General features: G+C 40.3%; 1 protein-coding gene across 2 annotated transcripts; it reads left to right on the top strand.

The window, feature by feature from the left end:
- The first annotated feature begins 328 nt into the window (after positions 1–328).
- LOC103280580 (uncharacterized) lies at positions 329–26,080 on the top strand. Of its 2 annotated transcripts, none has more exons than XM_008120092.3 (8): positions 329–659; positions 3,604–3,787; positions 11,094–14,381; positions 15,488–15,580; positions 17,775–17,966; positions 20,121–20,293; positions 22,302–22,419; positions 24,763–26,080. In XM_008120092.3, the coding sequence occupies exons 1-8, from the start codon at positions 445–447 to the stop codon at positions 24,955–24,957; spliced, it is 4,458 nt and encodes a 1,485-aa protein (XP_008118299.2). In that variant the 5' UTR covers positions 329–444; the 3' UTR covers positions 24,958–26,080. The 2 variants fall into 2 exon arrangements, with proteins under 2 accessions (XP_008118299.2, XP_062826841.1); XM_062970771.1 differs by having other exon boundaries at positions 17,775–17,999.
- The last annotated feature ends 78 nt before the right edge of the window (positions 26,081–26,158 follow it).

The following is a 26,158-nucleotide window of genomic DNA, read 5'->3' as shown; positions in this document are numbered from 1 at the left end:
AGAGTTCTGTAAAGTCGCACAACGTAACAGATCATATAGGATTCTGAATTCCTGGGAAAGTGTTCTCTCTAGGAATATCTAGGTTCTCCAGTGATTCCATGGTATTGAGCTATGGCACCTAAGTGGTGTCAAACTGCATTAATTCTACAATCTAGATCAGGCATGGGCAAACTTCGGCCCTCCAGGTGTTTTGGACTTCAACGCCCACAATTCCTAACCGCCTACCGGCGGTTAGGAATTGTGGGAGTTGAAGTCCAAAACACCTGGAGGGCCAAAGTTTGCCCATGCCTGATCTAGATGCACACTGAGAGAACTCATCAAATTGACGCCATGATTTTTAAGGTGTTGTCATGGCCATTGTGCAATAAATGTGTAATGTGAAAGCCCTTCCATTGCAGAGATGGCTCAGATAATGGTGATTTTTCTATTTCCAGAGCGGAAACAATGGAACTCTTTTCTCTCCATGACGTCTGTGACATCTGTGCGGTTGTTTATACCAAGTCCACGGAGAGAATTATTTCACCCATGGCTGCTGAACTTTACCATTTAATTTTAGCAACGGAACTAGGAGAAGTGAACCGTGAAGGGTTTTCTGGTTTAGAAAAGACCGCGGAAGAGTTAGCTGTGGCTACAGAAGAGCTGGCTTGTAGTGCAAAGAGGTAACATTTGTTTTTAAAAGGTGAAAAACATCCTAGTAAGAATGTGTTGTTGAAGGCTTTCATGGTTGGAATCACTGGGTTGCTGTGAGTTTTCCGGGCTGTATGGCTATGTTCCAGAAGCATTCTCTCCTGACGTTTTGCCCACATCTATGGCAGGCATCCTCAGAGGTTATGAGGTCTGTTGGAAACTAGACAAGTGTGTTATATATATTTGTGGAAACAATCAGGACCTGCTGACACCTTCCAACAAAGGATTCCCCCAGGCAGGAAGCAGCCAGACTTTGAAACTGCAAGGCTAGTCAGTGCTAATCAAGGTGGCCAATTGCAACATTTACACTTGCCTCAAACAGACAAGAGTTCTTTCCCCCACCCTGGACCTTCCACAGATATATAAACTTTACTTACCTAGTTTCCAATAGACCTCACAACCTCTGAGGATGCCTTCCATAGATGTGGGCGAAACGTCAGGAGAAAATAGGGCCGGGCTATGGCACAGCTGGTTAGTAGCCAGCAGCAATAAATCACTACTGATCGAGACGTTATTAGTTCAAAGCCTGGGTCGGAGTTAAGCTTTCGATCATTAATAGCCTAGCTTGCTGCCCACCTAAGCAGCTGAAAAACACTTGCGTCTGTGAGTAGAGAATTCTAGGTACCGCTTAATGCGGGGAGGCTAATTTAACTTAATTTACGACACGATAAAACTGCCGGTGGTGTGTGAAGAACAACAAGGAAGTACTACAGTAGAGTCTCACTTATCCAACACTCGCTTATCCAACGTTCTGGATTATCCAACACATTTTTGTAGTCAATGTTTTCAATATACAGTAGAGTCTCACTTATCCAACATAAACGGGCCGGCAGAACGTTGGATAAGCGAATATGTTGGATAATAAGGAGAGATTAAGGAGAAGCCTATTAAGCATCAAATTAAGTTATGATTTTACAAATTAAGCACCAAAGCATCATGTTATACAACAAATCTGGCAGAAAACGTAGTTCAATATGCAGTAATGCTATGTAGTAATTACTGTATTTACGAATTTCGCACCAAAATATGATATATTGAAAACATTGACTACAAAAATGCGTTGGATAATCCAGAATGTTGGATAAGCGAGTGTTGGATAAGTGAGACTCTACTGTATCATGATATTTTGGTGGTAAATTCATAAATACAGTAATTACTACATAGCATTACTGTGTATTGAACTACTTTTTCTGTCAAATTTGTTGTCTAACATGATGTTTTGGTGCTTAATTTGTAAAATCATAACCTAATTTAATGTTTAATAGGCTTTTCCTTAATCTCTCCTTATTATCCAACATATTCGCTTATCCAACGTTCTGCTGGCCCGTTTACGTTGGATAAGCGAGACTCTACTGTACCATCAAAAAAGACTCTGTGTCACAGTGGATGATGAAGTAGCAGCTCCCCCTGTGGCCAGAATCGAGCATACCCTCATGAAGCCGGAAGCTGGAAAATGTTAAATTGCCTCTATTGTCTTCTGGTGATACCTTTATTAAATACTGAAAAGTACTGAATCACAGAGTTGGATAGGACTATAAAGGCCATCTAGTCCAGCCCCATTTGGCCATGCAGGAACACGCAATCAAAGCCCTCCTGACAGACAGCCATGCAGCCTTTGTTTAAAAACCTCCAGAGACGGAGACTCCACCACATTCCAAGGCAGCGTATTCAATGCTGAACAGCTCTAACCATCAGGAAGCTATTCCTATTGTTTAGGTTTTTTTAATCATATCAGAAGCGAATTGAGAACATACTGCAAGCTGCTTCTGGTGTGAGAGAACTGGCTGGCTACAGAGACGTTGCCCAGGGGATGCCAGGATGTGTTCGCTGGGAGGCTTCTGTCATGTTCCCGCAAGCTAGAGCTAACAGATGCGAGCTCACTCCATCTTGCGGGTTCGAACCGGCAACCTTCATGTCATATGGTTTGCAGTCACAGAGCTGCTCCTTGCAATGAACTTCTTTCCCAATATCCATGCTGCCAATCATGCTTGGCTAGTACTGTATATAAAGGTAAAGTTTTCCCCTGACGTTAAGTCCAGTCATGTCTGACTCTGAGGGTTGGTGCTCATCTCCATTTCTAAGCCGAAGAGCCGGCGTTGTCCGTAGACACCTCCAAGGTCATGTGGCCGGCATGACTGCATGGAGCAATTGCACCATTCACACCTGCCTCAAACAGACAAGAGTTCTTTCTCCCACCCTGGACTTTCCACAGATATATAAACCCCACTTGTCTAGTTTCCAACAGACCTCACAACCTCTGAGGATGCCTGCCATAGATGTGGGCAAAACGTCAGGAGAGAATGCAACATGGCCATACAGCCCGGGAGACTCACAGGAACCCAGCATTGGATATATGTTTATTTATTTATTTATTTATTTATTTTCCACCCTTCTCACCCTGAAGGGGACTCAGGGCGGATCACATTACAAATATAGGCAAAACATTCAATGCCTTTTAACATAGAACAAAGACAAACAAACATAGGCTCCAAGCGGGCCTCGAACTCATGACCTCCTGGTCAGAGTGATTCATTGCAGTGATTCATTGCAGCTGCTCTCCAGCCTGCGCCACAGCCCGAGCCCATGTTGTTAATAAAGAATAAAGTTGCCTGAATTCTTGAACCGTATTTGATGGCAGTGTGTAATTGTCTTGAATATCTGCATTGCAGAATTTAGCACTGCATACTGAGCCACGTGGAGCATCATAATCTCAGCTCCAGAAAGTTACTTTTTGGACTACAGATCCCAGATTCCACCAATCATTGTGGCCATCCTGGAGAATTTTGGGAATTTGAACATTTACCAAACTCTCTTAATAACACTATGTGGTGTATGAGTTTGGATGATCTCAAAAGCAAGTTTCATTCATTATACCAGTGTGAGAACATATCTCATTGATCTTTTATTGGATTCTAGGCTGGCCGAGGAATCTGAGGATGAGGTATTTCAGCAGGAAATGATCCCAGCGGCCGAATCTCTCCTGATCTCAGGGAAAAACATCCTTCTGGTGGCACAGAAGCTCCAGATTCAACCTTCCGCTGATAACTGTATTGGGGAATTGGCTGAATCCACGAAAAAGATTCTTTTGGAAACCATAAAAGTACAGTAAATGTATTACATGTACATATGTATGTTTTCCCCATCAGGGACTTGCAGAGAAGTAGCAAGTGAAAGCCTGTTGTGGTCTGTTTAGTCAGGCCCTTGTGTGGCTCTTGAAAGACTAATTCCAATTCATTGTTGAAGGCTTTCATAGCAGAATCATTGGGTTGCTGTGAGTTTTTTGGGCTGTATGGCCATGTTCCAGTAGCATTCTTGAAGCCGCAGTGGCTCAATGGGTTAAACCCTTGTGCTGGCTGAACTGCTGATCTGAAGGTTGGCAGTTCGAATCCGCAAGGCAGGGTGAGCTCCCATCTGTCAGCCCTAGCTTCCCATGTGAGGACATGAGAAAAGCCCCCCCCCCTCCGCAGGATGGTAACATATTTGGGCATCCCCCAGGCAACGTCTTTGAAGATGGACGATTCTCTTACACCAGAAGCGACTTGCCTCAATTTGCTTCTGACACGATAAATTTTTAAAAAGCATCCTCTCCTAACATTTTGCCTGCATCTGTGTTTGTATCTTCAAAGCTTCTATCAGAAAATGCCACAGATATAGGAAAAACGTCAGGAGAGAATGCTACTCGAACATGGCCATACAGCCCGAAAAATTCACAGCAACCCAGTAATTCCAATTCACTCCCAGGTTCAAATACATTGCTTATACTTCATTCTCTGCTTCAGACAAGATATTTCCAATTCTCTCTAACCTCCTTGCTCATATCTACAATTAAAGTGAACAGTTATGGTAAGCTAGTGCAAGTGGCAAAATCTGTAAACTGTCAGGTTTCCAGAGACTTTTTGATTTCTCCAGATGGGATATTTTTGAACAATACCTGCCTGTCCATTAAGAGCTGCTAAGTCTACTTTAAACTAATGTAGGTTTTGCTCCTAAATGTAATATTATCACACAGACTGTTGTTACAACAACAGAGAAGCTTCACATTTTTCTAGGAAGTATAAGTAAAAAAGAAAAAAAAGTTAAAAAGAAAGGATAGGAAGCCAAAATAATTGATACACGATCTTGCAAAACTAACATAGAAATGAACGTTCTAAAAATTTATATTTAGCAACATAATATTTACTGGTAATTTATTAAAGCTGTTGATTTATAGTTTTTGTGTTATTTTTGTTGTGGTAATCTCTGAGCGGTTAGACTCAATTTAACCCTCTCTGGGGGAGATTCCACCAAAATCAGCAGAGTAGCAAAAACAAAGCTTTCAAATGCAACAGTTACTTACACTGGTGAGCAAGAGAAGCCTTTTTAGGATTGCAATGGACTGCAGAGTCTCAATAAAAGTTCAAAAAGTATTTATTCAGGTAAAAGGAACTCCATTGTAGATAGAAAGCCTTGGGAGCTGTCTAGATTACTATAGACTGGATTCTAAGGAAAAATAAGTAAGGAAAAGTAACAAACATCTACATAGTTACATCTTGCCAGGAGAGATGGCAGGATGCTGCTTGTTAGTTTGAAGAACAAAGGGAGAAGAGAGAGAACCAAAATGGTTCCAACCTCATGGTCCAGTTTATTGGGGCCATAAAAGACACTCTGACCAATTGGGAGTTAGTGTCCCTAAAGATTCACATTTCTACCAACTTCAAAGTAAGGGACGTGACGTAAACAGGATAGAGTGAAACACAGTAAAGCCTGTCTAGGCATGCTTTGGAAACAGGGAAAGGATTCCCTCAATCTAACTCTATCATCTATCTAACTACATTTGGACTTGAGTAGTCCAGGATGATTTCCCAACAATCCCCTTCTTCAGCCTGGGCTGCTCATGTCCATCAGGTTCAACATCTTCTTCAACTTATCATGAGCATGTCTAGGCAGGGGTTTTGTCAGAATGTCGGCAATCATGTCTTCAGATCTGCAAAACTCCAACCTCATAAATCCTTCTTCGTGTGCATTCTTCACGATGTGGTATCTTGTGTCAATGTGCTTGAGCAATGTACTGATCTTCTCTGTTTGAGTATACTTCAGACAACCTTGATTGTCCTCAAAAACTTGTATTGGTGTTGGTTCTTCGATTCCAAAATCAAATAACATCATATGTAGCCATTTCAATTGTTTGCATGCTTCTGATGCGGAAACATATTCTGCTTCTGTTGAAGATGAAGCTACTACTTTTTGTTTCTGTGTTGTCCAGTCTATCAGTGCATCTCCGTAGAAGAATAGATAGCCGCTGGTAGACTTGCGATCTGTAATATCATTGGCCCAGTCAGCATCCACATACCCTGTCAGTGTAGGGTTGCTGGTGGCTTGTAGTCTCAACTTGAAGTTCAGTGTGCCTTTTAGGTATCTAGCAACTCTTTTGATTGCAATTAAGTCATATTTGGTTGGTTTACTAGTCTTCCTGCATAGTATCCCAACCGCTGCTGAAATATCTGGTCTAGTGATTCGAGAGATGTACAACATTTTCCCAATTGCCTCTCGATACAAGGTGTTGTCACTCAATGGTTCACTTTCTGAAGTGTTTTTCCAATAGTTCACTTCCATGGGTGTAGTCACTGTATTTGCTTCTAAGAGTCCAAGATGTTTTAGCAAGTCAATAATCTTTTGTCTCTGATTCAGGAGAAAGCTCCCATCTTCTTCTCTTTCAACCTGTATTCCCAAATAATGACTCAAATTGCCAAGTTGTTTGATTTCAACGGTACGGCTCAAATGTTGTACAAGATCATCAAAGTCAGATTTCTGTTGAAAGCAACACACTATGTCATCTACATAGGCTAGAACATATGTCCATCTGTTGTTTTTGAATCTAGAATAAAGGCAAGGATCAGCTTTCCCTTGTGCAAACCCCTTCTCAATTAACATTTGATTTAATTTCTGATTCCAGCATTTTGCTGCTTGTTTTAAACCATAGAGAGATCGTTGCAATTTGCATACATATCCTTTGTGTGCCTTGTCTTCAAATCCAGGTGGTTGTTGCATAAATATCTCTTCTTCTAATTCGCCATGAAGAAAAGCTGTAGCAACGTCAAGGTGTTCAACATTCATTTTTCTAGAGGCTGCAATTGCAAGCAATGTCCTCAAGGTGGTGTGTTTTACAACAGGTGCAAAAACTTCATCATAATCCTCTCCATATTGTTGTGAGTAGCCCTTAGCTACAAGTCTGGCTTTGTATCGCTGTATCTGTCCATTTTCATCACGTTTCAGTTTGAAAATCCATTTACAGCCAACTACATTCCTATTTTCTGGTGGTGGTACAAGTGTCCATGTCTTGTTTTTATGTAATGACTCTATTTCATCTGATGCAGCAGTAAGCCATTTTTCTTTTTCATCCTCTGGAAACTTCAGCATCTGATTCCAGGATGATGGTTCCTGTAGTTCAGCTTCATTGGTAAGATAAGCAAATCTCTGGGGAGGGACCCCACGATTTGTCCTTTGAGATCTGCGTGGTAATTGCTCATTTTGTCCATCGGGTGTCTCTGCACTTTCATCTGGTCCTTGAGGGTGCCATTGATGTTCCTCTGCCATGCCACTATGTGGGTCAATCCTTTCATCGGGTCCTTCGACCTCAGATGTCAGGGTCTCTCCACTGGGTGGCGTTGGCTCATTTCTTTGATCAGCCCTTCTGACCAGCGATGGCAGGACTTTTCCAGCAGATGGCGCAATTGGCTCATTTCCACTCTGCAGACCGCATGTTAAGTCATCAGAGTCATTTCTTAACAAAGGCTCATCAACAGGAGGCTGTAAATTTCTTCCAACTCTTTCATCTATGTAAACCGTCTTTCCTACAAAAATTATATTCTTTTCTGGATCATAAAGTCGGTAAGATTTATGTTCATCAGAATAACCAACCAGTAGGCATTCTTTAGAGCTGCAATCAAACTTCCCACTTCGCTTTTCTCTTGGGATGTACACATAGGCTTTGGATCCAAACACACGCAAATGCTTTACACTTGGAGAATGACCAAACCACAATTCATATGGGGTTACATGACTTTTTGCATTGGGCATTCTATTTTGCAAATAACAAGCAGTATTAATGGCCTCAGCCCAGAATTTACGCTGAATTCCTGCATGATAAATCATGGATTTTGCCATTATAATCAAACTTCTATTCTTTCTTTCTGCAATGCCATTCTGATGTGGAAAATAGGGAAGAGAATATTGGCGTCTAATCCCATATTTCCTCAATAGATCATCCACTGCTTTATTGCAAAATTCTCCTCCATTGTCTGTCCTCAGAGTTTCTGGCATCCTTTGAAATTGATTCTCAACCATGGCCAAATATTCCTTTAATTTGTTAAATAATTCATTTTTGTGCTTCATGAAATAGACTTTGGTATATCCAGAAAATGAATCTTTGAAAACCACAAAGTACAAAGACCCCCCCAATGATGTAGACATGGGGCCACATACATCACTGGATATGACCTGCAGAGGGCGTTGCGCTTCAAACTCTTTGTCTTTTGGAACATTTGGAGCACATGCCTTGGCCTTTATACAAGTTTCACATATCTCCTTACAACATGAATTTACTTCCATATCTCTACATACTTCTTTTGCATTCCAGACATATTTCTCATTTGCATGACCAAATCTTTCATGCCATAAACGAGCACAATTTCGTTTCTCACATTCTGGTAAGGCTAATCCTGAAAACTTTGGCTCAAACATAACTTTGAATATCCCATGATATTCCTCAGCCTTTAAAACAAGTTTTCCATCTTTCAGCACTTTACATAGTCCATTCTCAAAAACAATTTTACATCCATGACGCATCAGCTTTGCCACAGAAATCAAATTAGTTCCAATGTCTTTACTGTAGTAAACATTGCTGAGAGTTAGATTGATCCCAGAGTCTGCACATGCAAGATTCACTTTGCCTAGCCCTGTACAATTAACTTTTTGACATCCAATTCCTTTCACAGTAGATTTTTCTTTCTCGATTTCAATAAAATAATCCAAATGACAAAAATAATGGCCCGTCGCTCCAGAATCTAATAAGATATCTTTTTCATTAACAAGCTTATTGGTCACATGTAATGCAAGACTTCCAAAGAAATCATTAATTCCTTCTGACTCAGCTGTGTCACTTGGTAACACCAAATTTGCATGCTTTGCAGAGGTGTGCTGACCTAATCTCTCATTTGCATTTTCACTGGCAGAGAACTGGCTTTGTCTTCTGACCTGGGTATTGAAAGCCCTAGGCTTTGATCCTTGACTCCTGCTGTGAGAAGCTGTAGAACTAGTTTGATTGTTTTTAGCAAACCAGCAGTCCCTTTGCAAATGTCCTGCCTTTTGGCAGAGATTACAAATCACTTTATTCTTGAGTTTAAATTTGTGCCCAGCTTTCAGAGCCATGCTTTTTGACTGAGATTCAGATTGCATATTATTTTTGGGATCAGATCCATTTCTTTCGAGATATTCAGATTTCAACTCAGCCGTGATAGATTTAAGAGTAAGCTGTTCACTTTCAAGTCTGTGTGTATTACGTAAAATTGTAATAATACTTTTGTAAGATGGATGGATCCCACATGCAACTAATCCTATGCACATTCTCTCAGTAATTGGTTCTCCGCTAGATCTCAATTGATCAACTAGAGATCTTATCTGTTGCAGGTAATCATTCAAATCATCTTCTGAATGCATTTTTGAATTAAAGAGTCTTTTATATGCAAATATAATATCTGCCTCCGACCCTTTACTGTAATTAGTCTGCAAATAGTCCATCATCTCTTTTGCATTAGAAGCATCTCTTACAAATTGAAAAACTCTCTCTGATAGGGAATTTATTATTATGCATCTCACCAAACGATCATCTTCCCGCCACGTCTGGATAGCCTCCTCCCCGGCTCCTTCTGGTGGCCCGCCTTCTTGCAGCACTTTTAGTTGTGCTGGTTTGAGCATGGTTTCCAGTCTTCTTTTCCAGTTCAGGTAGTTCTCTCCATTATCCTGCAGCTTGGGTAGGCTCCAAGAGGTTTCTTTGTTTTGCTCCATCCTTTCAATTTCCAAAAAAGATTAAAAATCTCCAAAAATCAAAATATTTGGAATAATCCAGAAAAATAAAAAAAAAAATTAAAAATCTTGAAATTAAGTCTCAAATCTTTTGAGAACTTTCCTCTGCTCCTTATTTCAATTCAATCCTTTTAAAAAACAGGCTATTTCCCTTTTGCTCAGCTCGCAGTGTCTGGGCCCGTAACCCTTTGTTGTGGTAATCTCTGAGCGGTTAGACTCAATTTAACCCTCTCTGGGGGAGATTCCACCAAAATCAGCAGAGTAGCAAAAACAAAGCTTTCAAATGCAACAGTTACTTACACTGGTGAGCAAGAGAAGCCTTTTTAGGATTGCAATGGACTGCAGAGTCTCAATAAAAGTTCAAAAAGTATTTATTCAGGTAAAAGGAACTCCATTGTAGATAGAAAGCCTTGGGAGCTGTCTAGATTACTATAGACTGGATTCTAAGGAAAAATAAGTAAGGAAAAGTAACAAACATCTACATAGTTACATCTTGCCAGGAGAGATGGCAGGATGCTGCTTGTTAGTTTGAAGAACAAAGGGAGAAGAGAGAGAACCAAAATGGTTCCAACCTCATGGTCCAGTTTATTGGGGCCATAAAAGACACTCTGACCAATTGGGAGTTAGTGTCCCTAAAGATTCACATTTCTACCAACTTCAAAGTAAGGGACGTGACGTAAACAGGATAGAGTGAAACACAGTAAAGCCTGTCTAGGCATGCTTTGGAAACAGGGAAAGGATTCCCTCAATCTAACTCTATCAGTTGTTACAACAACAGAGAAGCTTCACATTTTTCTAGAAAGTATAAGTAAAAAAGAAAAAAAAGTTAAAAAGAAAGGATAGGAAGCCAAAATAATTGATACACGATCTTGCAAAACTAACATAGAAATGAACGTTCTAAAAATTTATATTTAGCAACATAATATTTACTGGTAATTTATTAAAGCTGTTGATTTATAGTTTTTGTGTTATTTTATCCTAGTGTAAGTGTAGGAATCATCCACCCCTTCAGATGTTAGGACTACAACACCCAGCATTCCTCACTTTTATTTATGATGGCTAGGTCTACTGGGACTTGCTGTCAAAAATCAAGGGGAAAGCCATTCAATTCCCACTATATTTTAATGTGGTTACATTATTGAAAAGTTACTTTTTTAACTATAGCTTTTAGTACAGCTTGGCTTCTGGAGAGACCAGCTAGGGAATTCTGCCAATCGTAATCTGCCAAAATCTGCCCAGCAAGCAACATACTAACATTTTTTATTAGTACAATATTTTATCTTAGTTTAATATGATGGTCCTTGGGAAATGCTGATTTATTTTTTTCTTAACAATGAATTCCTTAGGTCCTCCAAACAAAAGACAATGCGGCAGTCAGGAAGATAATCCAAACTGCCTCTTGGTTCTTGGACTGCCTGGTCATGCTTGAGTCGGCTGAAGATACATCGGCAATGCTGGCTGCTTTCCACACTTTTTCAGAGGCTTCCTTGTTGCTCACCGATTTGACAGAAAAATTCCTCTGGGATCTTAAAGATTCTGCTCATCAGGAGCATGTGGCTCAGTGCCTGCAAATACTTAAAAACTGCACTGCTATGCTACACACAGCAAAACTCAATAACCTAAAGTACCCCGGGGATCATCAAGTGAAACTATCCAAAAGTTATGTTTTTGATTTGGCAAAAAACACAACCGAGGAGTTGATCTCCCTGCTGAGGAATAATGTGGGGACCAAGAGGCTAAGTGAAAGAAATGGCCTATTTTCCCAGCATTTGCATAAGCTTTTGAGCCTCCTATCCAGCCCAGAGCCTATTGATTTACAGGAGGGAAATGTCCACATAGAAGCACTGGTTTCCTTCTGCATGCTGCTAGCAGATTCATCAAGAGCGGATCAAAAGGTGAAGTTGATCAGACTCTGCCATCATCTCCTGAAATCCAGAAAGGCCATTGAGGTGGGCAAGACTATTGGCTTCCCAATGGAAAACCAGATAGAAGAGAAGGATTTTACCATGAAAACTATTTTAGGAAATCTTGATCAAGCAGTGCATACTGCTGTTCTTTATCAGATACTAGATAGCTTTTCTGATACTAATGGACCACTGCAGAGATTGACAGAAGCTGCTCTACAATCACATTCTTTAGGGAATGGAGGACTCTTAAGGAAACTGAAGCCTCTTATTACTGAATTCTTCAGTTATTCCCATCAAATGCTCAAAGGAGCTAATTTTGTCCTTGCCACGTGCACTGAAATAGAAACCATACAAGACATTAAAGATTGTGTTGGCCTTTTGGGCAAACTTCTTGCCAAAGTGCCTACCCTACTCAGTGAAATGAGCCAGCATCCTGGCCATGGGAGAATGGCTGAAAAGTTAGACTTCTTGTGTCAATCATGGTCTAGCACAATGGAAAGTTTGCTGATGTGTTTTGAGAAAGTGGTTGATCTACGTGAATTTCTTGACCTAGGAATTCAAGAGATGGTGGAACTCAAAAAGAAGAGTGAGGAAGCTTTAGCAAATCAGCACTTTGGAGAATTTTCTTGCCATGCCTCCAGTCTTTCCAAACAAGCTACACAAGTAGTTGAGTTTGTTATCAGACACGTGGATAGAGCCAGGGACCCTATTTTCCGGAATGGGCTGCTTGTTTTAGTTAAGCAACTCGAACGGGCCATATTGCAAGTGAAAGCTGCCATACGTCTGTGTAGGACAAGAATTTGTAGTCAGGAAGCCAAAGATGAATATTTGAAGAAGGTGGAAGAAGTGATTGAGTCAACATATAATGTCAGAATGGGACTAGATGAATGCAATCAGCCAGATATCCTCAGCCCTCTTCGTTTAGGTGTAAGGAATCTCAACATTTCCAAAGATTCTCCCTCTAGCTCCCCTGTACAGGATCTGGCAGAGGGTGATGAACATGACAGTACTGAACAAAACAGTTCAAACAATTCAGAATTAATGGCAGCATTGTCAGGCAAATCTCTTCCCGCCTCTTGTCCTTCGCAGAGAATCTCTACAAGCAGTATTTCATTCTGTGAAAGTGCAATGGGAAAAGTGGATTTACATCCTCTGATCACAGAGCTTCTGACAACAGTTGAAGCACACAACACCACACAGCTGAACAGTGTTTGTTCTAATTTGTTGGAGTTTTCCAACTGTTGTGTTGATGCATCTAAAGAGGCCTTAAAAGTTGCCAAGTCGCCTGAGTCAGAAAAACTCCTGCATTACAGAGAAATAGTGGCATTAATACCTAGTCTAATCAGCTTAGTCAAAGGTGTAGATCCAAACCATTCTCCTGAATCAGAGAAACTCCTGCAAACAGCAGCTTTGCTCTCAGAGAAATTTGATGAAGTTAAGCAATGCCTGATGATAGTTGCAAGCTCTTGGTACCCCTTTGCCAAGCAGCTGTTTTGCAATATCTCTGGATCTGATCTTGTGGTCAGCAAGCAAAAATTTGATGAGATAATTGAGACTTTAGGGAATATTGTTCAACTGGCTGGCAAAGATGCTCATACAGATTGTAAGAACGAGCAGGCAGAGTTTCCCAGAAATTATGAATGTTTTCTGCAACTTCAGGATACATTCACTTGTGTACAAGCCAGAACAAAACACTTGCTTGACAAGGCTTCCATGGTCAATAAGGCTCACTCTGACATTAATCAGCTGGAAAACTTTGATATAACCTGCATTCTTTGGTCTGTCACCATCCAAGCTTTCCTGAACTATTTAGATCAATTTATGAGAAGAGATGCATTGTCCTTAAGTGATTCAAAAGCCAAGATGGGACACCAACTTCCTTTGCAGAGCACCATGGCAGTGCTGTCAGAGACTACTCTGAGAATACAAGAAGCCACCAGACTGTCACTTCTGCCTTGTGCTGGACATGATAATGAGAATGAAATTATAGTGCTAAGGGAGCAGATGAAAACACTGATGGCATCTCTGCTTCATGTTGCAAATGCTCTTTCTGCCCCTCCGCTGCCTTCCCCAGATTTGTCAGTCCGTTTTCAGCTTCTCCAAAGGCAACTGGCCATAACAACCAAAGTCCTTCTGCTTCAGCTGAATGTAGTCAATGGAGAATTCCTCAGCAGCATCCAGAACTTCATCCGACTAGCCCAAGTTGTGTCTTGTGACAGTGAAAGTGACTTTGGTGTAATCAACAAGGAGGACTTCGAAAAAGATGCAGGGCTGTTTGTGGAAAATATCCAGATGGTCAAAGATATAATCAGAGATGCCCCAGAAAACCCTTCTTCCTCAAAGGTGAAAGAAAATTTACTTTCTACCGTTGAGCATCTCGTTCTCCTTACTGATGAAGTGATAAGAAGAACTGGGAGACTTCAAAGTCAGGTAGACAAGGAACATCTCCTGGCGGACAGTATTCTGCACGAGTGGTCGGCTAGAGCTGCTTATCTTGTAAGGCAGCTTCAGTCCACGAAAAGCGTCAGCAAAAGAGCCGTTGAACGTATTAGGAGATGCTTGAAACATAGTAAGGAATATATTCATTCCCGTCAAGCTTTCTATGGAACACAGTCTCTCCTACAAGAGGACAGGGATAGTGGGAGGCATCAAGACCTTGAAACTTCAACACACAAGATCACTAAAATCAACCAAGAAGTTTCATTTATCAAGGACACCAACAAAACGGTAACATGGCCTTGCCTCTTAGAGTTGTTTAGTAGGAATCATTACAATATTAAGTTTGTGCTTTGGTGATGGGGCTTGTCTATATTTCTTTGCTGTTAGTTTATATTTAGATGCCCAGTGAGGAAGAGGAAGAGATCCTTTGTATAAAATCCCACTTGGGATGTTGCACTCTGGCATACTGTATTACATTATTCTCTTTCATAAGCAAAGCAAATGTGTATACAAACTTGCTCTTAGTATACACGTAGTTGAATACCTGGAATTCTGAAATCCAGAATTGTCTACATTGGTAGCTGATATAAAAACACATTTGCTTTCTGATGGTTTAATGTACACAAACATATTTCATGTGCACCATTATTTAAAATGTTGTGTACACATTCACTTTCAGGCTATGTGTGTACATTGTGCAACATAAATAAATGTCATGTTTAGTCTTGAACCCCATCTCCAAGATATCTCCTTATCTACAAATTTCTCCAAAATTCTAAAAAAATCTGAAATCCAACACATTTCTGGTCCAATAATAATAGTAAATAATAGGGACAATTTCTACATCCAAGCACTTGGGATGAAGGGTATTCAACCTATACTGCAAATACAAGGAAGTCGTCTTGACTCCTATTTTAATGGAGAATAAACAAGGGCAGTACACCAATCTTTCAAAGCTTAATCACTGGGACTGAGCTAGAAAAAGCAACTCCGGTTGCTCCTGACACGAAAAAAAAAGCTAGAAAAAGGAAATGCCATTAAAAAAATAACATAGGGGGTAAAAGATTATTTTAACTCCTGAAATCATTTTTTTACAATATGATCTCTAGTGTCTCTTTCTTCCCGGAACTCTCTCTTTCTCACTTAATGGTAAGTTTTTAATTGTTGAATTTTAATTGTGGGAATTTAACTCCCACAATTCCTAACAGGTAGGCTGTTAGGAATTGTGGGAGTTGGTGTTCAAAACACCTGGAGGGCCCAAGTTTGCTCATACCTGTTCTAGAGTTTATATATTAAGCAATGTATTATAACAACAATTCATTATCTTTTGAACAATAATGTTATTATCCGTTCCTCCTACTCTTGGCTTTCTGGTGCTGTTCCTCTCCTTGTAGGAGTCTGACCAGTATATTAATTATGGATCTCCTGCTGAGACATCTGCCAAGAAAGAGCAGGTTGGAGTTACTGAGGAAGAAAACATAGACCAGGTCTGTAGACTTTGATTACTTTTGCCAGAGGTAATCTTTGTAGTTTGCATTATGTGGTAAAACAGAGTTTAATAAGATAAACAGTAGTGCATCATGTGGCACCTTAAAGACTAATAGAAATATTACTGTTGGAAATTACAACCTTCTTCAAGCCTCCTCTAGTAATTTGTTAATCTATTATTCTGTTTGCTTACTGTTTTGTATGTATGTTTTAGTATGCAGTTTCTTTTGCTCTATGTTTCCTGAGAAGTTGTGGAGGCTGCAGACCACATGAGCTGACCTGAGGCTGCTCAGACCTCAGACTCCATTTTAGTTTCTTCTTAGACTCTGGACTGCTAAGAGCAAACACTTGCTTGATGGTTGTGAGAAAGGTGCCCTGTGCCATCTGCACACAGAGTCAAATATATCTGAAACTGGACTGATAAGCTATGTACCTGTCTTATGCTGAACACATGAAGGTTGTGTGTAAATTAAATATGTTATTTTACCAAAGCCTAAGAGCCCCGGTGGTGAAGTGTGTTAAAGCACTGAGGTGCTGAATTTGCAGACCGAAAGGTCACAGGTTCAAATCCCGGGAGCGAAGTGAGCGCCCGCTGTTAGCTCCAGCTTCTGCCAACCTAGCAGTTCGAAAACATGCCAATGTGAGTAGATCAATAGGTACCACTCCGGCGGGAAGGTAACGGCGGTCCATGCAGTCATGCCGGCCACATGACCTTGGAGGTGTCTACGGACAATGCCAGCTCTTCAGCTTAGAAATGGAGATGAGCACCAACCCCCAGAGTCAGACATGACTGGACTTAACGTCAGGGGAAACCTTTCCCTTTCCCTTACCAAAGCATACTTCATTTTTGTCTCTTGAGTGCGTGATATAAAACAAGTTGTTTTATGGGAGAGTAGATATATTTTTAGGCACTGCAAGACACTTCTGAAACTCTGCTGTCTTTATGCAGTGGCAAATCTCTGTTTTCCTAACAAATCAGAGGCAATCGGTTCGGTCAGACCACTGAAGACATTGCCTTGCATATTAAATCTGGTTGTACCATCTGAGAAGATTTTACTCAAATGGGTTTTTGTCTCTCCTCTGCAAGATCAAACTTTTCTAAAAGGTTATGATCTCCAAATGGTTATGAATGCCATTTTCCAAAAATTACAGTATGAAATTTTGGAGTTTTAATCCAACCTATAGTTCAATATTTTCTTCTTTTAGCAGAAACATGACATGATCTGCTAAAAGGGGCTGGGAAAGCTCTGGCCCCCCAGGAAGCCAATTCTAGCCCCTGGGATTTTTCCAGATGGCACCTTTCTCATGATACCTTTGTGACACCGTTTGTTTGGTGGCTTCTCGGGTTTTGTATGTGTTTTTACTCCATCCCAAAGGGTTGCAGTGCCTCCTCTAAAGGTTAAGTATTGGAGGCAAGAGTTTTAGGGAAGATCTTTCTGAACTTCAGATGATGATAAGTGTTTGACCTACTTTAAACTGCTCTGGATGAATCAGAGAATCAGTGTGGTGTTGTTTGAGCATTGAACTGAGACCTTGAGAAACAAAGTTTTGAATCCCTATTCAGCCATCCAAACCCACAGGGCGACTTTGGGCAAGTCATACTTTCTAAGGAAGGCACTGGCAAACCTTTTTAAAATAAAACATTTGGAAAGAAAACCCTGTGAGGCGTAGGATTCAAATCCCCTCTGATCCACGGAAAGCCACTGGGTGACCTTAGGCAAGTCACATTCTCTAATACAAAGAAAACTCTTTTGCCTTAGGGTCAGAAATGAGAAAGTACATAAGAACACAATGAAAGATTGTCATAAGGAGGAGACAACTTCAATATAGTACTTGACAACAATAATTTATCATAATTTAGCTTTAAAATTAAAATATGTTGATATTTTAGTCCTGCCCATTTGCTTTTGTCTGAAATTGCCTTTGTCTGAAATATCTGAGTTTGAATTAGATTTTTGAGCTGGACATTTCCGACCCTGTTCTATCACTGAATGAAAGGTGGGAAAACTCAGAGTCCTTTCACATAGCCATATAACCAGAATATCAAGGCAGAATAACCCACAATATCTGCCGTCAACTGGGTTATCTGAGTCCACACTGCCATATATCCCAGTTCGAAGCAGATAATGTGTGATTTTATTTAGCTGTGTGGAAGGGGCCTGAGAAGGTGATCTTCTCTTATTATCTTTCCAGCACTATGGAGATCCTCAAAGTGAGTTTCAGCCCAGTCAAACAATGGAAAACTCAAGAACCAGTCCTTCCTCTTTGGTGGGAGATTCCAAAAAGTGGCAACACACTGGCTGTCCAATTTCACAGGTCATGAAGCAAATGACAACTCAGATGTCCTACATGGCTCAGTTCCTGAAAAGGAGAGGACCACTTACGGTATTTCCTCTCTGCCTCTTTCTTCTGACAAAGGTTGGCTATAACATGTCCATTTCATTTTATTCTGTTTCTGATTAATGTACTTTGAGAATATGGAGATTGCTTAGGCCTATGTGGGCAGTTTATTCTGAAAGGAAACAGCCAATTGGCACAAACTAGTCTGTTTTCAGCTTTCCACAATCCAAAAGCTGTTTCCCAAACTTAGCTCTTCCAGGTGCTTTGAGTTCAGCTTCCTGATCATTGCCCAAGGTAGCTGAGGTTTCTGAGCACTGAAATCGAAAGCACCTGGAGGACTAAAGCTTGGAAATCACATAACCAAAGGAAAACAAATTACTGTATATTTATTTATTTATTTATTTCCAACATTTATATCCCGCCCTTCTCACCCGAAGGGACTCAGGGCGGCGTACAAAATTGGCAACAATTCGATGCCTACACATAATTAAAACAGCAATGAAAATCCAATTAAAACAATTAAAACAATATAAAAATATAAAACATATGATTAAAATCCATTCATCCAAAATCCTTGTGCTGTAGCTGTAAATCAGTCTGGGTCGTCTTTATCATTTAATCTTCGAAAGCCTGGGCACATAGCCATGTTTCAGGGCTTTTCTAAAACTCTTTTCTAAAACTAAAACTTATACTTGAGTATAAGCCTAGTTTTTCAGCCCTTTTTTAGGACTGAAAAAAAAAATCTCCTCGGCTTATACTCGGGTAAGGGTCCTGGTGGGCTTATATTTAGGTTGGCTTATACTCAAGTATATATAGTATATTTATTATTTTTCTCTATTATTACTGGTATTGTTACATTTATTATTTTACTCTATTAATTATTATTATTACATTAATTATTTCACTCTATTATTATTGTTACTTTTACATTTATTTTACTCTACTTTTATTATTATTAATACATTTATTATTTTACTCTATTTATTACTACATTTATTATTTTACTGCATTTATTATTATTACATTTATTATTTCACTCTATTATTGTTGTTACTATTACATTTATTTTACTCTACTTTTATTATTATTAATACATTTATTATTTTACTCTATTATTACATTTATTATTTTACTGCATTTATTATTGTTATGTTTATTATTTCACTCTATTATTATTAAAATGATACATAAGCACATTTACATTGAAGAAGATGAAAATAATGATTTAATCAGAGTTGGTCATATCTTAAATTATAGTTTGATGTAAAGATTCAAAAACATTTAAAACTACTGATGCTTCAATTAATGTACAGTAGAGTCTCACTTATCCAACATTCACTTATCCAACGTTCTGGATTATCCAGCACATTTTTGTAGTCAATGTTTTCAATACATTGTGATATTTTGGTGCTAAATTCATAAATACAGTAATTACTACATAGCATTATTGTATATAGAACTACTTTTACTGTCAAATTTGTTGTCTAACATGATGTTTTGGTGCTTCATTTGTAAAATCATAATCTAACTTGATGTTTAATAGGCTTTTCCTTAATCTCTCCTTATTATCCAACATATTCGCTTATCCAACATTCTGCCGGCCTGTTTATGTTGGATAAGTGAGACTCTACTGTAATTTTATTGGCATCTCGGCTTATACTGGAGTCAGTGTTTTCCCAGTTTTTTGTGGTAAAATTAGGTGCTTCGGCTTATATTCGGGTCGGCTTATACTCGAGTATATATGGTATATTTGCTGGCTCTTCCCTTTGTCCTTGTTCCAGTGAGCAAATCCAGAGAAGACGAAGGATGGATCTAGACAGCCCAATATTCCAGGATCTGATCCCAGGTTATCTGGCAATGTAGACTCATATAATCCAATTCAAAGTTCAGTGTAAATCCAGCTGAAGTGAATGGGCCCACAAGGACTTCAGGGTGATTTAAGATTCTTGAGGACTACTCAGTCTTTTTGAACTAAATTGGAGCTGACCTGGAAAAATGTACTGCAGCATGAATGAGGCAGTATAGTGCAAGAAAGCATTATTGCCTGATTATGGTACTTCTGTAAACTCTCACAGAAATAATGCTCTTGAATTCTTTGGACAAAGAATAGGGAGGAAATACACGAGTGGAAAAAATGGCTGACCTGACTGTGTGTTTGTTTGTCTGTCTTTCTTTTTGGAAATGGTTATGGGTTTTCAGACCAAGGAACAGCTCATTGCCTCTGCTGCAGAAATAATTTCTGGAGGACAAGTTTTGGTGAAGTTTGCCAGCATTGTTGCAAAGAACTGCCGAGATGAAAGATGTGCAACCGAACTGCTGCATGCGGTGGAACAAACCAGGACAATCAGCTATCAACTCAGCATTGTTTCCAGGTCATTAATTTCCAGATCTTGGACATTTACTTTTAGGAGGAATGAATTACTGTATTTTAAAAAATCAGAAGCATTGAATAAGTTGATGCCATCTTATTAATCAGAGTAATTTAACCATTTTTCTTCTCATCCCTTCATGACCATCAGCATTTTTAGTCTGTATTCTGCTTATGTTGCACTTTGCTCCCAATGATATTAAACAGTGACTATTTGTCTCATTGATTCAAATGGAAAGGAAGAGAGCCGGTGTGGTGTCGTTAGTTTGAGTGTTGAATTAAGGGTGTATCTGCACTGTAGAATTAATGCTGTTTGACACCACTTAAACTGCCATGGTTCAATGTTATTGAATGCTGGGATTTGTAGATTGGTGAGTCCACCAATCTCTTTGGCAGAGAAGGCTAAAGCTCTTGCAAAACAACACCTCCCATGAATCCATAGCACTGAGCCAAATGGGATCTGTGTGTGATTTAGACCTTATTTTTTAGTGAATTCGCCATTCTTCTGTAACTTTCAGTGGCACTTTCCATATACAGTAAGTCCCCACTTTTGCAAAGGTTGGGGGCACAGAGCCCCTGTGAAATTTGATCCATGCTCTAGTGCAGTGGTTCTCAACCTGTGGATCCCCAGATGTTTTGGCCTTCAACTCCCAGAAATCCTAACAGCTGGTAAACTGGCTGGGATTTCTGGGAGTTGTAGGCCAAAACATCTGGGGACCCACAGGTTGAGAACCACTGGTCTAGTGTGATGAGGTTCCTAGAGCAGAGCTTTCCAAACATTTCATGTTGGTGACACTTTTTAAACATACATAATTTTGTGACAAATTTAGTATTACTAGCAAATTGGAGGTTAATCCAATCCCTTGTAAGAGATACAGGCACATACTTGTAATAACAAAACATATGCGGACACAACATATGCCATGAAAATATAGGATTTATTGCTTATTTCATATAGACTAGTTATATTCACATGACACACCTACACACTGCAGCCAACACACTAACATATTGTGACACACAGTATGGAATGCTCTGCCCTAGAGGTTGCTAGAGAAGTGTTTTCTTTAGTTTCTTCAGTGGGACTAATAGTCAATTTCTATAGAGTTAGAATCATAGAGTTGGAAGAGACCTCACAGGCCATCCAGTGCAACCCTCTGCCAAGAAGCAGGAAAATCACATTTAAAGCAGCCCCCACAGATATCCATCCAGCCTCTGCTTAAAAGCCTCCAAAGAAGAAGTCTCCACCACAGTCCGGGGCAGAGAGTTCCACGGCTGAACAGCTCTCACAGTGAGGAAGTTCTTCCTGATGTTCAGGTGGAATCTCCTTTTCTGTAGCTTGAAGCCATTATTCCGCATCCTAGTCTCCAGGGCAGCAGAAAATAAGCTTGCTCCCTCCTCCCTATGACTTCCCCTCACATATTTATACATGGCTATTGTGTCTCCTCTCAGCCGTCTCTTCTGCAGGCTAAACATGCCTAGTTCTTTAAGCCGCTCCTCATAGGGCTTGTTCTCCAGACCCTTGATCATTTTAGTCGCCCACTTCTGGACACATTCCAGCTTGTCAACATCAGCTGCCTTAAACGTTAAGGCGTAAAGGACCAAGAGATTCCTAAAGAGAACGTAATTAATCAAATCTGCAAAGGTACAGAATAGAAATCTCTAGTTCCGAAAGGTCCCTCAATATTCTCAGCCAGATTAAGCCTTGCAAGATCTTTAGTCTTCTCTGCCAAAGGGTGCTGGTGCCTCATTACATTACAACTGCCATGATTCCATACCATTGAGCCATGGCAGTTAAAGAGGTGTCAAACACTCATTTTCTTCAATGTATTTACACCCTTAAGCTAGTGAATGGAGGGAAACTAAGAAAAACTACATAACTGAATCTTTCTACTCACAGAATATAATCTGCTGGGTCAAAGAGATGGAACTGAAATGTGTCTCTATTCCACTGACTACAGAATTCTATGTCGTTTTGGAGGACTTACAATGTTTCGTCTCTGTTCTGCCAGGGTTAATGCATCAACTGGCAGGAGCCGGTCATCAGCAGAACACCTTGTGAGCAATGCGCAGAACCTAATCCACGTGGCTCTTCAGATGTTAAAGATGGCAGAAGTAGCTTGTGTCAAAGTAAGTCACAAAGAGTGTCCCTGAGTTGTTTAATAAAGCATATTTCGGTGGGTAGTATCATGGGTTGTTTTGGCTTTACCATCCCGTATGGTGGTCACGGTTCTTGCGCAAAAGTAGACATCTCAATCTCTGTGGGTTGTATAGCATCCCAGGCTCATTTTTAAAGATTTCACCCCTTTGTAAAAACCACCCTTTCAAAATTTATTTTCCTTCAAAATGAAAATTCTTGCTGCTAGAAGCCACAAGAACAGTAGTTTTTCCCTAGAGCAAAGTTTGAAAGGATGTCACATTGAGGGGGAGGCAAGCTTGTTTTCTGCTGCTCAGGAGACTAAGACCTGGAGCAATGGATTAAAATGCAGGGCAAGAGATTCCACCTCAACATTAAGAAGAACTTCCTGACAGTAAGAGGTGTTTGGCAGTGGAATATGCTACATCAGAAGGCAACGGAGCCTCCTTCTCTGGAGGTTTTTAAACAGAGGCTGGATGGCCATCTGTCAAGAATGCTTTGATTGTTTCTACATGGCAAAAGGTTGGACTGGATGACCCTTGTAGTCTCTTCCAACTCTATGATTCTATGCTTTTCTTGCAAATTGGGGGGTGGGGGCAGTGAGAGGAATACAAGAAGTGTTCCTCCTCCTCCAATCTGAAAAGTCACACCTGAATTCACATGAAGGGGATGGCATATCCTCAGAAATTCATGTGGATAGGAAAACTGCTTCATGAACTTGCTGATCACAGTTTTCTCCTAAGTTAACTTGTATGTGTTCAAACCACAGCACCTGGTATTCATTGGATGCCTCTCCTCCAAATACTAACTAGGGCTGATTTTGTTTAACTTCCAAGATCAGAAAGAATCTGGTACCTTTAGGGCAGTGGTTCTCCACCTTCCTAATGCCACGGCCCCTTGAAACAGTTCATGTTGCGGTGACCCCAACCATAACATTATTTTCGTTGCTACTATTATGAATCATAATGTAAATATCTGATATGCAGGATGTATTTTTATTCACTGAACCAAATTTGGCACAAATACCCAATATGCCCAAATTCGAATACTGGTGGGGTTGGGGGGGGGAGGTTGATTTTGTTATTTGGGAGTTGTAGTTGCTAGGATTTATAATTAACTTACGATCAAAGAGCATTCTGAACTACATCAATGATGGAATTGAACCAAACTTGGCACACAGAACTCCCATTTATTTATTATTTATTTTCGATATTTCTACTCCGCCCTTCTCCCCGAGGGGACTCAAGGCGGCTTACACAACTGGGAGGATCACTACCAGTATATCATGATACAATAAAATAATAAAACAGTTAAAATAAATAACATAGTAAAATACAATATATAAAAGATTTAACACAGTGCAACGCCGAATATATATGCCAGTCATCCATCAGATCTTGTGCAAGAGCCTTAATTCAATCCATGTCAACGCTGAGTTCATTCATTAAATGCTTGCGCACATAGGCAGGTCTTCAACTTCTTTCTAAACCCCAGAAGGGATGGAGCCTGCCAGATGTGACTGGGGAGGGAGTTCCATAGGCGAGGAGCCACCACCGAGAAGGCCCTGTCTCTCGTCCCCACCAGCCACGCTTGTGAGGCAGGTGGGATCGAGAGCAGGGCCTCCCCGGATGACCAACAGAAAATACTGGAAGGTTTGGTGGGCCTTGACTTTTGAGTTTTGGAGTTGTAGTTCACCCACATCCAGAGAGCACTATGGACTCAAACAATGATGGATCTAGACCAAATTTGGCATGAATATTCAAAATGTCCAAATGTGAACACTAGTGGAGTTTGGGGAAAATAGACCTTGACATTTGGGAGGTGTAGTTGCTGGGATTTATAGTTCACCTACAATCAAAGAGCCCCTTGAACCCCACCAATAGAATTGGGCCAAGCTTCTGACACAGAACCCCCAAGACCAACAGAAAATACAGGTGGGATTTGGGAGGAATTGACAGTGATTTAGGGGAGCACTTCAGCCTTCTCTACTAAAGGGGTTCCTAACATCAGAAATATGCTTTCATATGTATTTTCTGATGGGTCTCTGGCATTCCCCTCGTGACCCCCGCCAGGGGTCTCGACCGCTAGGTTGAGAAACGCTGCTTTAGGGCATTCCCTTTTAGGTTAATTTGCTTTGAACATAAAAAGATAGGTGGGTGAAAAGTGCTTAAAATATATTTTTCTCATTTCCTTGTTGCTTCATTCTTTGTGCACTATTTTGGCAGAGAGCAATATTGTTTTCTTTTGCATATTATGCTGAGCATATTCATACATTCATTTGTCACAAACGCTATACTGGAGCGTTGTCACTCTTCTTTTGCTTCCCCTCCTTGCAGTGTTCGCAACAGGCACCCCCAGACTCAGAAGAAGCTGACGTAGCTGCATTTTGCAGCCAATGGAGGAAATGCCTTTGGTGGCACAGATTCAAGGAATCCCTGAACTCAGAAAGAGATGAATTGGGACTGCGCAAAACTGCATCGTGGCCTGAGCCTACCTTCACATCGATGGCCCAAGAAGTCTCTGCTCCGTAGTCATATTCCAGTCCTGCTGAAAGAAGTACTGACTATTGGAGATATGAAATAAAACTCATAAGCAAAATGGTCACTAGATGGGCTAGGCTACTGAATACCTTCCAGATGTTTTGGATTACAGGACTCCTTCATCCCTATCTATTGGCCAGGGCTAGAATTGACTAGTGGGGAAAATAGACATCTAGATGCAATTGGACTATTTAACTATGATTTATAGAAATAGTTTCCGAAGAAAGCTTACAGATGCAGGATTAAATGTGCCAGCTCCAACACTCTTTAAGTCTTTGCCCTGCCTGTCTCTCTTGAGTTGCTTCCAACTTTCCTCAGCCTTTTTCTCCTTTTCCTTTCCCATCACCCTCATAATCACCGATATTTATGCCAGCAGGCCAGAAGCCTATTGGTATCGTGTGGATGTATTTTCCCTTGATGTGGAACATACTGGATTTGGCTGGATCATTATTCTCACTTGTTTTTATAACTAGGGGCTGTTATGGCAGAGAAATGTTAAATGGAATAAATTCTTCCAAAAAATCTGACCCTTATTTCACCCTTCTCTAGGATTAAATAGGGATTTCCTAGAGGAGGGCTAAATTGAATGAAGAGATTCATTTGCCTGTCAGATATTTCTGGAGAATATTTGAGAAGACTGCTTAGAATTCTGCTCTTTGAAACTCCTCTTTAGTGCCATCCTGTGGCCTGTTAATAAAACATAAAAGTAAGCAGAAACAAGACTGGAACATTTGGATGACAATCTGGAAAGGTCTGAGCATACATGTTGCCCTTTTGCCTGAAATAACATACCTGCCCTTTAGATGGAGAGGGTTTTGGCAGAGAGGGGTTGTACAGTTGGAAGCTCTGGCCTCTGACTACACCAGTGGCTTTGGAGTTATGCACTGGGAAGAGTAAAGCACTCTTGGGAAGAAACAAACAAGGGAAAATCCATATATAGGGTTGTATCCAGCACTACCATTCCATGAAAGGAAAGGGGAACCAATTTTCACTATTTCTTATTCCTTTTCTCTTAGTTATTGTGCTCTCAAGGTTGATAGGCATTCTGTGATATTGTGCAACTTGGCAAGAATGTCTGCAACAGGAGAAAAAGGAAATATGCAATGCATTTTTTTTTAAAAAAGTTCTCTTCCCACTGCTATTGACAAGACTGCAACACATAGGCCCAAAGCCTATTGTTACTCTCAACTTG

This window comes from Anolis carolinensis, chromosome 1 (genome assembly GCF_035594765.1).
Source record: "Anolis carolinensis isolate JA03-04 chromosome 1, rAnoCar3.1.pri, whole genome shotgun sequence".
NCBI lineage: Eukaryota > Metazoa > Chordata > Lepidosauria > Squamata > Dactyloidae > Anolis > Anolis carolinensis.
Note: the sequence above shows the minus strand (reverse complement) of the source record. Positions and strands in the feature narration are given on the sequence as shown.

Coding starts and splice junctions, on each gene's coding strand:
- LOC103280580 (XM_062970771.1), top strand. CDS start 445: ATGGAACTCTTTTCTCTCCATGACGTCTGTGACATCTGTGCGGTTGTT. Junction 660..3,603: donor CTGGCTTGTAGTGCAAAGAG/GTAACATTTGTT, acceptor ATTGGATTCTAG/GCTGGCCGAGGAATCTGAGG. Junction 14,382..15,487: donor TCAAGGACACCAACAAAACG/GTAACATGGCCT, acceptor CTCTCCTTGTAG/GAGTCTGACCAGTATATTAA.